The 13,197-nt window shown below is 41.6% G+C and overlaps 2 protein-coding genes across 2 annotated transcripts; one reads left to right on the top strand and one right to left on the bottom strand.

The window, feature by feature from the left end:
* Positions 1-5,729: 5,729 nt before the first annotated feature.
* On the top strand, positions 5,730-6,703 carry LOC109131557. The gene is made up of 2 exons (XM_019242630.1): positions 5,730-6,149; positions 6,287-6,703. Exons 1-2 carry the CDS (start codon positions 5,730-5,732, stop codon positions 6,701-6,703), a joined length of 837 nt encoding a protein of 278 aa, XP_019098175.1.
* Positions 6,704-10,711: 4,008 nt separating this feature from the next.
* On the bottom strand, positions 10,712-11,755 carry LOC104773317. The gene is made up of 2 exons (XM_010497897.1): positions 11,168-11,755; positions 10,712-11,086 (listed from the first exon to the last, which is right to left on the bottom strand). Exons 1-2 carry the CDS (start codon positions 11,753-11,755, stop codon positions 10,712-10,714), a joined length of 963 nt encoding a protein of 320 aa, XP_010496199.1.
* Positions 11,756-13,197: the final 1,442 nt, after the last annotated feature.

Raw genomic sequence — 13,197 nt, forward strand, 5'->3', positions numbered from 1 at the left:
TTTCTTAGATTTCTATCTTGTACTCTTTCTACTCTACTCTATCTTTTAATACAATGCAAGTTTCATTCATTTTCGTTATTTTGTTCCTTGTTATCATGTCCGAGTAGTGTAGTAAAGTTTCTAGGGATGGGATAGATGATTTTGTGTTCTTGATCGGTTAGGATGTCTTAGTTTGATTGTAAATGATTGATAGATTTCCTTCTAGGTTTGTGTTCTTAATGCTGTCAACAGACCGAGAGGTTGAGATTAGATCTAGGGCGTTTCAGCGACCGAGAGGTGTAGATAAGATGCATGAATTAGCCAATGTTAGTGGTTTACTTGACTCTGAGTAAGGGATTAGATGAGTTTGAGTTTTATGACAATAATGAATCGTTCTTAATGCATGCTTGTTCATATTGCTAGTGCGAGAGTATGGAAAGTGATCAAGGTTGATTGTTGCTAGTGCGAGAGTGTGGTGACAAGGTTTTAGAGATTCATTGTCTAGGAAATAATTGCTTGAGGCATGTAAGGCATCTGTACTGGTGTAGAATACTTAGGATTCGATTACCCCATCCTTAGGAGCTTTCGTATTTTATTTCTTTACATTTTCTTTACTTACTCGGCCACTTACCCGATCAGGTACACAATAACCTGCATCGATTAATACCTCGAGCTGTTCATATCTCATTTGCTTATTCGATCACCCCACTCGATCCTGTACTCGACTGCTTGCATCAAGTGCTTAGGTCGCGTGGTTTCTTTGATTATATTCCTTTCTTTTATTTATTTTAGGACTGTTAGAACAAAAACCATATCTGCTTGGCTTGACTTGTATTGTCCTGATCATATCCTTCCTGCTAGCAATAAACAACCATTTGGATTGATAACCCTTTGTACTACAACTGCATCGGGAATTGATACCCTGGGTGAAAACCCTACTATCAATTTGGCGTCGTTGCCATTTGGTTGATTTCATTTTGCTACGTTTAGGATTTCAGCACTTGTTAGATCAAGTTCTTTTTCATATATTTGGTTCGGATACTGACTTGTTTGCTTTCGCATCGTTTGTTTTGAATCTCTGGTACAACCCGAGCATCCACCCGACCCGTCACTCGATCACCTGGATCGAGTTGATCCTCGTGTACACACTCGCACACCTACCTATGCATGCAAACACGATCTAGAGGTAGTCAGAACCTGAGTCCTTTCATCGACAACATCGACAGACCTAGGCTCCTCAGACAACAACAAGTTCAACCAGAACCAGCAATCTTTGAGGAGACGATGAATAATCAGAACGGTCCACCAGCTCCTCAGGCAAGGACCAATATCGGAGCAGGAGATGCTCCAACTACTCACACTCAAAGGAATGGCATTGTGCCACCAGCTGTGCAGAACAACAATTTTGAGATCAAGAGTAGTCTCATCCAGATGATACAGAGTAATAAGTTTCATGGATTGCCAATGGACGACCCATTAGATCATCTGGATGAATTTGATAGGCTCTGTAGCCTCACTAAGATCAATGGAGTCAGCGAAGATGGATTCAAGCTCAGGCTTTTCCCATTCTCTTTGGGAGACAAAGCACACATCTGGGAGAAATCGCTCCCTAAGGAGTTCATCACCACTTGAGAAGCGTGCAAGAAGGCATTCCTAGCCAAATTCTTCTCCAACTCCAGAACCGCAAGGCTGAGAAATGACATTTCCGGCTTTGTTCAGAAGAACAATGAAACGTTTAGTGAAGCTTGGGAGCGTGTCAAGGGATACACTACCCGATGTCCACATCACGGCTTCAGCAATGCTTCATTGCTGAGAACACTTTACAGAGGAGTGGTCCCCAAGATACGGATGTTGCTGGACACCGCAAGCCATGGCAACTTCCTCAACACAGATGTCGATGAAGGTTGGGACCTAGTGGAGAACTTGGCTTAGTCTGATGGCAACTACAATGAGGAATATGATCGCTATATGCGATCTACAAGAGAGGAAGATGCCAAGTACAAGAGGGACATGAAAGCCCTCAATGACAAGCTCGACAAGTTCCTCAACCAGCAGAAGCATGTTCATGCCCTATCAGAGGAAGAGCAGTTTCTACAACAAGATGGGGAGACTATACAGATAGAGGATATTAACTACATCAACAACCAAGGAGGTTACAACAAAGGGTACAACAACTACAAGCCAAATCCAATTGTGCTTTACCAAAACCCGATACACAGCCAAATACCGCCATCAAGTTCGTCATCGCTGGATTTACTCTCCCTAATGCATACAGCCCTATCCACTCAGAAGACAGAAACGATTCACATTAATACAGGATTCAACAATGTCGTCTGTTAGCCAATTTCCAACAATTGCACAACAAGTTTGATGCCTTAGGATCTTGAATTCAGGTGATTACGGATAACTCGGCTTCCACCTCAACAAGTCACACAGAGTCTGCAAACGCGATCGCCTTACGGAGTGGCCGACAATTACCCCCGAGAAGTACCACTGGACATCACTGAGGTCAGCAATGATATAGATGGAGAGGATCTCGGTGAACCGATCGTTTCTGCTGAACCACCAAGCCACTCCCCAGCACAACCCGATGCTAAACCCGATCCATCACCCGACCACACCACTCGGATAGGTGATCAGGTTGACGGTCAGGTAACTCCGCCTCCTGCAGACAAACCAGGAAGAGAAAAGCAAAAAGAAAGGAGATTCATTCCCCCACCTTACAAGCCACCTCTGTCGTTCCCTAGACGATTTTGCAAGGAACTCTTGGAGTAGTACAAAGCATTGTTCGAGAAACAGATGTAGGAACTCGAACTTCGCATGTCCCTTATGGATGCTTTCACCTTGATACCACCTTACCAGAAATTCCTGAAAGATGCAGTCATGGAGCGAATCAAGCAAGTTCAAGGGATGGTTATACTCAATCATGAGTGCAGTGCCATAATTCAGAGAACTGTCGCACTAAGAAACTGAGCGACCCATGATCGTTTACTTTACCTTGCTCGATCAGACCATTGAAGTTTGGAAGATGTCTTTGCGATTTGGGGGCGTTAGTCAGCTTGATGCCACTTACTGTAGCTAAACGTCTCGGATTCGAGAATTTCAAGACTACCGACATCCAACTGGTTCTGGCTGATCAAACTACGAGGTTGCCAAGCGGAATTTTGGAAGACTTGCCGGTCAAAGTAGGGTCAATAGACATACCAACCGACTTCGTGGTTTTGGAAATGGATGTGGAGCCAAGGGATCCGCTTATCTTAGGACGACCATTCTTAGCAATCGCAGGAGCAATGATTGATGTAAGGAACAGGAAGATCGATCTGAAGCTCGGGGAAGACCTCACTATGCAGTTTGACATTCGGGAAACTATGAAAAAACCTACGATAGCTGGGCAAACCTTATGTATAGTGGGATTAGAAAAACTGCGCGAGGAGGCATTTGAGGAGATTGCGATAGGGGATTGTTTACAAACGGCATTGACAAATGATGTTAAGGAGGGGTTCGTGCATCAAGAAATGGAGCTCTACAAGGAATTGCTTGATACTTCTCTAGATGTCATCGAACCAGAGCTAAGTGATGACATGAAAGAAGCTGAAAAAGAGGGAGTGATACTCGACAATAGAAGTTGGGACGAGTCAGTGGTCAACTCCTACGTCATGTCCTACAGCTGCTCGACACCAACCAACCCGGACACTAACCCGATCACCCCATCGAGTAGATTGATCGAGCACAACCTCGAGCAACAACTCCAAACCGCTGACGATTGGTCCGAATCTAAGGCGCTTAAAGTGGAACTAAAACCTCTTCCATCCGGGCTAAGGTACGCTTTCTTAGCCCCTAATTCCACTTATCCAGTGATCGTAAATTCTAGCCTACCTGGAAAGGAATTGGATTTGCTTTGCACCCGATTAAGAAACTATAGGAGAGCAATAGGCTATACTTTAGATGATATCAAGGGTATATCCCATGATCTTTGCACCCACCAGATAAACCTTGAGGATGAATCGTACTCTAGTGTGGAACCTCAGCGTCGGCTAAACCCGAACCTAAAAGAGGCGGTGAAAAAGAAAATTCTGAAGCTGCTCGATGCTGGAGTTATCTACCCTATATCAGATAGCACTTGGGTATCCCTGGTGCACTGCGTTCCGAAGAAAGGAGGAATCACCGTCGTCAAAAATGAGAAGGATGAGGTGATTCCAACAAGGACGATAACTGGTCATAGAATGTGTATCGACTATAGGAAGCTCAACACAGCCTCTAGGAAGGATCATTTCCCCTGCCTTTCATCGACCAAATGCTGGAACGACTCGCTAACCCCCCGTACTACTGCTTCCTAGACGGGTATAGTGGATTTTTCCAAATCCCAATTCCCCCTGTTGACCAGGAGAAAACTACCTTCACCTGCCCTTACGGTACTTTTGCCTACAGGAGGATGCCTTTCAGTTTGTGCAACGCCCCCACGAATTTCCAAAGGTGCATGACATCTATCTTCTCGGATTTAATAGAAGAAACGGTAGAGGTTTTTATGGATGACTTTTCAGTATATGGAGCTTCTTTCACATCCTGTCTGTCAAACCTCTGCAAGGTGCTGAAAAGGTGTGAAGAAACCAATCTAGTGTTAAACTGGGAAAAGTGCCACTTTATGGTCCAGGAGGGAATAGTTTTGGGGCACAAGATCTCAGAAAAGGGGATAGAGGTCGACAAATCAGTGATGGTTCAGCTGCAACCTCCCAAATCAGTGAGAGATGTCATAAGTTTTTTAGGACACGCAGGATTCTACAAGCGATTCATTAAAGACTTCTCTAAAATCGCACGACCGTTAACACGGCTACTTTGCAAGGAAGCAGAGTTTATTGTTGACAAGGACTATTTAGATGCCTTCAACAAGATAAAGGAGGCTTTGGTGAGCGCACAAATAGTTCAAGCTCCTAACAGGGACCATCCCTTTGAGATTATGTGTGACGCGTCAGACTACGCTGTGGGAGCGGTACTAGGTCAGAGAATAGATAAAAAGCTCCATGTGATCTACTACGCCAGCAGAACCATGGACGATGCCCAGACGAGGTATGCGACAACTGAAAAGAAACTCTTTGTTGTGGTTTTCGCGTTTGAAAAGTTCAGAAGCTACTTAGTCGGTTCAAAGGTAATTGTCTACACGGATCATGTCGCCCTACGGTACATCTACTCAAAAAAGGACACCAAACCTAGGCTCCTCAGATGGATCCTTCTTCTGCAAGAATTCGACATAGAAATCCTGGATAAAAAAAGGAATTGAAAACGGGGTAGCAGACCATCTGTCCAAAATGAGAATCGAAGATCCACTCACAATAGACGACTCAATGCCCGAAGAAAGACTGATGCACATCACCTTCTTGGAGGAAATGAGCCACACGATCGGACACACGATAGCTTACTCGATCCCCGAGTCAGCAAGGTCGATCGAGTTCATGGCAATTGAGTCGGCTAAGCTCCCATGGTACTCAGACTTCATGAACTACTTGGTGTGCGGGGAAATTCCTAAGGACTACAACTCTCAAAGAAAGAAGAAATTCTTCAGGGATGTCAACAACTACTACTGGGATGAACCTTATCTCTAAAAGAAAGGGACGGAAGTCCTGTTCAGACGATGTATAGGAGAGGAGGAAGTCCAAGGAGCACTAGAGCATTGTCATGGGTCCGCCTATGGAGGACATTTTGCCACCTTCAAAACAGTCCAAAAGATACTCTGAGCTGGTCTTTGGTGGCCAACAATGTTCAAGGACGCACAGCTCTTCATAGCAAAATGTGATTCGTGCCAGAAAATGGGTAACATAGGTCGACGAAATGAAATGCCTCAGCAGCCGATCTTAGAAGTCAAAATTTTTGATGTCTGGGGAATAGACTTCATGAGACCCTTCAACCCACCCTCGAATGGAAACATGTACATCCTAGTGGCAGTCGATTATGTCTCGAAATGGATAGAAGCAATCGCCATCCCGACGAACAATCACAAGGTCGTAATGAAGATGTTCAAAAGCATCATTTTCCCGAGATTTGGAATCCCAAGAGTAGTAATCAGTGATGGAGGAACCCACTTCATTAACAGGGTTTTCGATGGATTGTTGAAAAAGCACGGAGTCAAGCATAAAGTCGCGACAGCTTATCACCCGCAAACCAGCGGACAAGTGGAAGTAAGCAACAAACAGATCAAAGCGATACTAGCCAGAATCGTGGGAATCACAAAAAATATTGGGCATTCAAGCTAGATGATGCGCTATGGGCCTATAGGACCGCCTATAAAACTCTGATTGGGCGGACACCTTTCCAGCTCCTATACGGAAAAAACTGTCACCTTCCGGTCGAGGTTGAATACAAAGTAATGTGGGCGACCAAGCTACTGAATTTGGACATAAGGACTGCCCAAGAAAAGAGAGTAATGGATCTCCATGAACTCGAGGAGATACGGCTGGAGGCTTATGATAATTTGAGGATCTACAAGGAAAGAACCAAGACTTTTCATGACAAGAAGATTCGACACAAGGATTTAAAAGCTGGAGACAAAGTCCTTTTATTCAACTCGAAGCTTCGGATATTCCCTGGGAAGCTCAAGGCTAGATGGTCAAGACCTTTCGAAATTAAGGAAGTTCTTCCCTATGGAGCAGTCACTCTACTAGGTAAAAGTAAGAATGAATTCATTGTGAATGGGCAAAGAGTAAAGAAATACATGGCAAATGAGAGCACATAGGTGAAATCATCTCTGCGCCTCGACGATCCTGCGCCAGTCTAAGACGAATTGAAAGTCAAGCTTAGGGACTATAAACAAGCTCACTTGGGAGGAAATCCCAAAGGCAGGTCTGTAAATATGATTTATATTTTTTTCATTTTGTGTTTTCCGTCGCACTACCCGATTCCTTACCCGATGAGCTACGCGATCCCACCCTCGATCAACCCCTCGGATGCTGGTCCGAGTAAGTCGTCCGTGCGCATTTCTGAGCTCCCTGACGAGGAAACACCGGCACCTGCTGAAACCGGAGACGACCCAGGCTACACGTTGGCGAGTATGGAGGCTGCTGCAACCTCCTTCTTCACCAACCCATGAGGTACCACTTTCATCCGATCCTTGTAAATAACATTGCATTTAGTTTATTTCATTTTGTGTGGTTCTTGGATTCTTTTTCCAACTTTTATTTACACAAAGACTGTGTAATTTAAGTTTGGGGGAGAGTCCTAGAATGTATTTAACATTGTGTTTTATTTTCTTAATTTTCATATTTCTAATCTTTGCATGCTAGTTTTATTCATTTGAGTGTGCATCTATTTGCATTAAAAAACAAAAAAAAAATTGAAATTAAAAAAAAAAAAAAAAAAGAGTGTTCATGTAGTTGCATTTACATATTAGGATCGAGTCTAGTTTGTTTCATATAGGATTGTTGCATTTGTATCTTAGGGGACAATGATTAAAACTACCTTGTTTAAAATCAAACCTTAGGATTGAAGCTATAGCCCTTAGTCACAGTTCATTGTTGCTAGATCAATCTTTGGAAAAAAATGAAAAATCTTTGCTAAGAACCTTGTGTCTTTTGAATGCTTCCTCCACTTGCTTGAACATTAGAACATCTCTATATTATTGGATTTAATTTGAACTTTAATTGTCTTGCTTATGGAACTTGAATACTTGCTCATGGTAACTCTAAACTAGGGTTAGCACTCCATTTTTACCAATCTTTTCGTTTAACCCGATTCATTTGTCCTACCCATGAACCCAAACTTTTCTTTCAAACCTTGTTGTGAATTGTTGAGTGATGCCTCTTTCATTTGTCCTACCCAAGAACTGCCTCCTTATTTAGCTAAGTTAGAATTTGAACTAGCTAATAGATTCGGTTTTGAAAGATAGGTGGTTAGAATGTTTATTTGGGGTTGGATTGTGGAATAAAAAAAAAAGGAAGAAAAAGTCCCTAAAGTTAGAGTCAATTAGCTCTAAGTCTCTTAAAAAAAAGAGAAAAGCTCTTGCTATAGTCTCCTAGAAAGAAAAAAAAAATATATATTCATATTAGGAGTTTAGCAAAGAAAGAATAGAGAAAAAAAGAGAGAGAGCTAGAAGTTTAAAGTCTAAAAGTCTAAACCTTAGAGAATATATAAAAAAAAAATATAGTTAAAATCAAGGATGTGGGTAGTTTAATTCTAGGGGGTTTAATAAAAAAAAAGAGGTGAATGAGAAAAGGGTAGATCATCAAGAGTTAAGCTTTGTATGCCCAAATTGTTCTTAGTCTTAGATAGTTTTCACAACTATCTATCATTCCTTCTTTTGAGAGAAAACCACCCAAATAATTTGTTTGAAACCACCTTACTAAAAAGCCTTACCCTTAAACCGATTGAACTTGATTCACCTTCCATCTGCAAGAATTCGCCAAACACTTAATTGAATGTGAAAGAGATGCTCTTTATCTTTAGTTAGAGGTTGAACTAGATCGATGCATGGTAATAAGCATAGAAAAATATTTGTAAGTATGTTGATTGATCTTAGCACCATTAAACTATCTTTAATGACTATAGCTTGAATCTTTCGCTTAGCATCTTAAGGTTATGAGTCCCCACTTTAAAACCGCACCCTCTTACTTCCTTGCTAGAGGACTAGCAAGATTTAAGTTTGGGGGTCTGATAACTCTCTAATTTATATGTTTTTAGCATCCTTTTTTGTCCATATTTTGCATTGTTCATACCTCTAACTTAGCATTTATAGGTCATTAACTGTAGGAATTCACTTTTAGACCATTTAGGGTGTTACATTTCTGCATTAGCATATTTTGGATGAAACAGGTGCTAAAGAGCCAAAAATGGGGAAAAACAAGGACAATCCGAGNAGAATATATAAAAAAAAAATATAGTTAAAATCAAGGATGTGGGTAGTTTAATTCTAGGGGGTTTAATAAAANTCCGAAGGAGCCATCGATCTGCAAGAACAAGTCCGAACCGCAACACGATCGAGGAGGATCCGAGAACATGAAGAACAACCCGAAGATCCACCCGAGGAGTAACCCGACGTCACCCTTGTGTACCCCATCGACTAGACCATCGGGCAGGTCTGGGAAGCTAGGTCAAAAGGGTACACGATAACCTGCATCGAGTAATGCCTCGAGCTGTTCATATCTCATTTGCTTACTCGATCACCCCACTCGATCTTGTACTCGACTGCTTGCATCGAGTGCTTAGGTCGTGTGGTTTCTTTGTTTATCTTCCTTTCTTTTATTTATTTTAGGACAGTTAGAACAAAAACCCTATCTGCTTGGTTTGACTTGTATTGTCCTGATTATATCCTTCTTGCTAGCAGTAAACAACCATTTGGATTGATAACCCTTTGTACTACAACTGCATAGGGAATTGATACCCTGGGTGAAAACCCTACTATCACATCATCAGAAAATCATCACCAAACGATTTAATTTTGCGAGCTCGTTTGCTCCGTCTAGGTTCAAGTTCTGTTTCTACAGTAGTATTACTCAGAGTATTGCCAGATTCAGTCCGTTTTTGAGTTTTCCTACAAGGAAAAATGTCTTCAAAAAATGTAGCAATTCTTGACTCCATATCTGTATTCACATGGATATCTGGAATATCTGATTTATGAACCAGAAATCGATATGCACTACTGTTATGTGCATATCCGATGAAGATATAGTCTACGGTCTTAGGCCCAATTGTGACCTTTTTAGGAGGTGGTACAGCCACTTTTGCTAGGCACCCCCACACTTTGAGGTATTTGTACGAAGGTATTGTACCTTTCCACATCTTATATGGTGACTTGCCAGTCACCTTATGCGGTATCCTGTTGAGGATGTAATTTGTGGTAAGCAAAGTTTCCCCCCACATGTTCTGGGCTAACCCAAATTCCTGCAACAATGCATTCATCATCTCTTTATGAGTTCGATTCTTTCGTTCTGCTACACTGTTAGATTCTGGCGAGTGAGGAGCAGTTGTCTGATGTATAAAGCCTTTTTCTCTGCAAAATGCATTGAACGGCTCATTATATTCTCCTCCTCTATCACTTCGAACTACTTTTATAGTTTTCTGAAGCTGATTTTCTACCTCGAGGGTGAACTCCTTAAATTTTTCTAGTGCTTCATCTTTGCTATGCAAGAGATATACATAGCAATATCTTGTGCAATCATCAATGAAGGTAACAAAGTATTTTTTACCTCCTATAGTTTGCACATACTTTAAATCATATAAGTCTGTGTGAATTGAACCTAGAGGTTCGGTTGTTCTTTCAACACGTGGTGAGGGAGTTTTAGTGAGTTTGGCCTGTACGCACACTTCACATTTTTCTTGGTTAGTTTTGAATTTTGGAATCAAATTCAAGTTTTGCATTTTTTTGCATTGTTTTGTAATTGACATGTCCTAAACGTATATGCCAAGTAGTAAACGACTCAACCAAGTAAGCAATAGGGTTTCCTTTCATTTCAGCAACAGCAGCAGAAGCTACAATTATTGGATGGACTGTCGTTACAGACATCTTGATCAGTCCACCCTTAACAAAACCCTTTCCCAAATACATCCCATTTTTCTTAAGAACTAATTTATCAGCCTCAAAATGAATGGAAAAACCATACTTGCTTTGCACTGTTCCAGAGATGAGATTCTTCCGCATGTGTGGTACGTGCTTCACGTTCTGCAATGTGAGCTCACGATCAGAAGTTAGCTTCAGAACCACTTTGCCTTTACCTTCAATCTTGGACACCGCCGTGTTGCCCATAAAAAGCTAATCATTTAACTTGTTCTTCTCGTAGGTGGTGAACATGGTCCTATCAGTACATATATGTCTGGTAGCACCAGTGTCATAGAACCACTCCACTGGATTCCAGATATCAACCAAGTTACATTCCGTAACCACCGCAACCATGTCTTCTTCAGTTAGGTTTGCTTGCAACTTGAGATCTTTGGCTTTGCTTTTGCACACTTCAGCCTTGTGTCCAATCTTACCAAAATGATGACACTTGCCTTTAAACTTCCTCTCAAGGTTGCTCTTCTTGAAGTTTGGTCCAGATGACACCTTCAACGATTTATGAGGAATAGAGATCCCTCTACCCTTGCTTTTCAGCTTGACCTTATGCTCAGCTACATGAACATCATGCCCCTGGTTTTGAGCTTCCGAATGAGCTCAACGATTGTTGTCCTCAATTCTCAACCGACGGATGAGATCATCAAGAGACATTGCCTTACGCTTGAAGTTAATGTAATGCTTGAAATTCGACCGGACTGGTGGTAGCTTCTCGATCAAGCAATTCGTTTTGAAGACATTGCAGATCGACATCCCTTCCAAATTGATCTCCTGAAAGATGCGTTGACGAGCCTCCACTTGTTCCATAATTGGTTTGGAATCCACCATCTTGAAGTTCAGGAACTTCGTAGTTGAGAATTTCTGCATCCCAGACTCATCAGTCTTGTACTTGGTCTCCAAAGCTAGCCACAATGCTTTTGAAGTCTTGTACATATTGTAGAGATCATACAGATCATTGACCAAACGGTTCAGAATCTGAATTTTGCAACAATAGTCTCCTTGAGCCCAGCTATCCATACTTCCAACCACATACACATCTGTGTCACCTTGTGGAAGCGTTGGTGGATCCTCTGTGAGGTACCTTTCCATGTTCATGCTGGCCAAGTAGTAGCACATCTTCTTTTGCCACGTTTTGAACCCAGCTTTGCCATCGAACTTATCTGGCATCATTCCTTGGGAAGGCGAAGGTGGTATCCCTATGTGGGTTGATCCATTACCGAACAGATTTCGGCGCACGTTTTCCATACACGAATCGGTAAGCTTCGTGTTTTCAAGTTATTTAGCAAGGCGTAAAGCCAACTCTGCAGGAGTTTCAACAGGGGTGGCAGGAACCCTATCACCGTCAACGTTGTTTGTGTTGTCTCCAGACATTTTTCTGTTTCACAATAAACAGATCTGATTAGTAAATTAATCAAACAATTCAAGTAATTAAATTACACTGAATTAGCTTTGCAAACTTGCTTAACAAGCGTTCACATAAACTTGTTTCACAAACCCACTCAATTAAGAGTGTTCGTGGAAACCAGAGAGAGTAGAGAAGAAAAAATTAAAGTAAAAGCGTTCTTCAAAAACTTTCCGCGTAAGCACCAAAAGATGAAAGCAGAAACAGTTTTTCAGAAGATTTTGAAATCGTTTTTAAAATAAAAATTCAAAAAATTCTCAATCCGTTTAAAGCGATAAGCAGAAAGCGGATTTATTGAATTAAGACTGTTAGGAGCGCAAAAATCGAATTGAGAAAAGATGCGAATTATATTTAAATTAACGAAATCAGAAACGAATTACAACAACATAATATAAAGCATAAAATAAATCACAGAGGCAAGATATGATATCTCTTTCCTTAATTCAATAAATCGGCCGTTAGTGCTTTCGGATAATCACGATTTATGAATCCCAGGATACAACTGATCACGAACTATTACAGTAGCACACCAGTAATAGAACTCAAGCGAACAGATCTAAGTTATACTCTCGAGACTACTAAACTAAGAACTTACTTGGACTAAGCAAGCGAGAGGGAGAGAGAGATCTTCAGAGGAAGGAGACTTTGTGTTTTTTGAGTGTGTGAAATAATGAGAGGTTGTGCCTCTATATATAGTGGTAGGAAGGAGGTCTCAAGAAAATATTCACTGAATATTCTCGGAGTGCTGCCCAAGTTTCTCCAAAAAATTAAATGGGTCTAAAGCTTTCCAAAAAACTCAAAAGCCCACGGCCCGCGTCCACGTCCAGCCCAGCCCGCGTCCGTGCTCGACCCGCCCTACGTTCGTGCCTGGCCTGCCCAATTCGGCTCGCGCGTGGGAACCTTCCCTCTTCCTTCTACACACTTTTGAAACTACAAGAGTATGAAACTATATATATATGAGTGAAAAATAAATCATATTTCCGATGTGGGATATTTCCCAAACCATCCCAAGTAGCTCACTTCACACTCTTATTTCTCATTCAAATCAACTCCGTTTTGGACGTATGAATAAACCATCTTGTAGTATTTGTACCAACTTTCCATTGCAATATCGATTCGACAATTCCGATCAGCCATTTGGCCGGAATTTGGTCGGAAAGTGGCCGGAAAGTCACTGTCTCAAAACCTGTAATTTTCCAGAAAATTGCAGTTCCAACAATGCGTACATACATTATACGCAAGCACACACACCAAACATAAACCCTTGTCGTTTTGCAAGTTGTTG

This window comes from Camelina sativa, unplaced genomic scaffold (genome assembly GCF_000633955.1).
Source record: "Camelina sativa cultivar DH55 unplaced genomic scaffold, Cs unpScaffold00512, whole genome shotgun sequence".
NCBI classification, from domain to species: domain Eukaryota; kingdom Viridiplantae; phylum Streptophyta; class Magnoliopsida; order Brassicales; family Brassicaceae; genus Camelina; species Camelina sativa.

Excerpts from the sequence above, each read along its gene's own strand:
- LOC109131557 (XM_019242630.1), top strand. The coding sequence starts at position 5,730 with ATGTTCAAGGACGCACAGCTCTTCATAGCAAAATGTGATTCGTGCCAG. Across the intron at positions 6,150-6,286 it reads AAACCAGCGGACAAGTGGAA|CTCCTATACGGAAAAAACTG; the intron begins GTAAGCAACAAA and ends ACACCTTTCCAG.
- LOC104773317 (XM_010497897.1), bottom strand. The coding sequence starts at position 11,755 with ATGGAAAACGTGCGCCGAAATCTGTTCGGTAATGGATCAACCCACATA. Across the intron at positions 11,087-11,167 it reads ACATTAACTTCAAGCGTAAG|GGGCATGATGTTCATGTAGC; the intron begins GCAATGTCTCTT and ends GCTCAAAACCAG.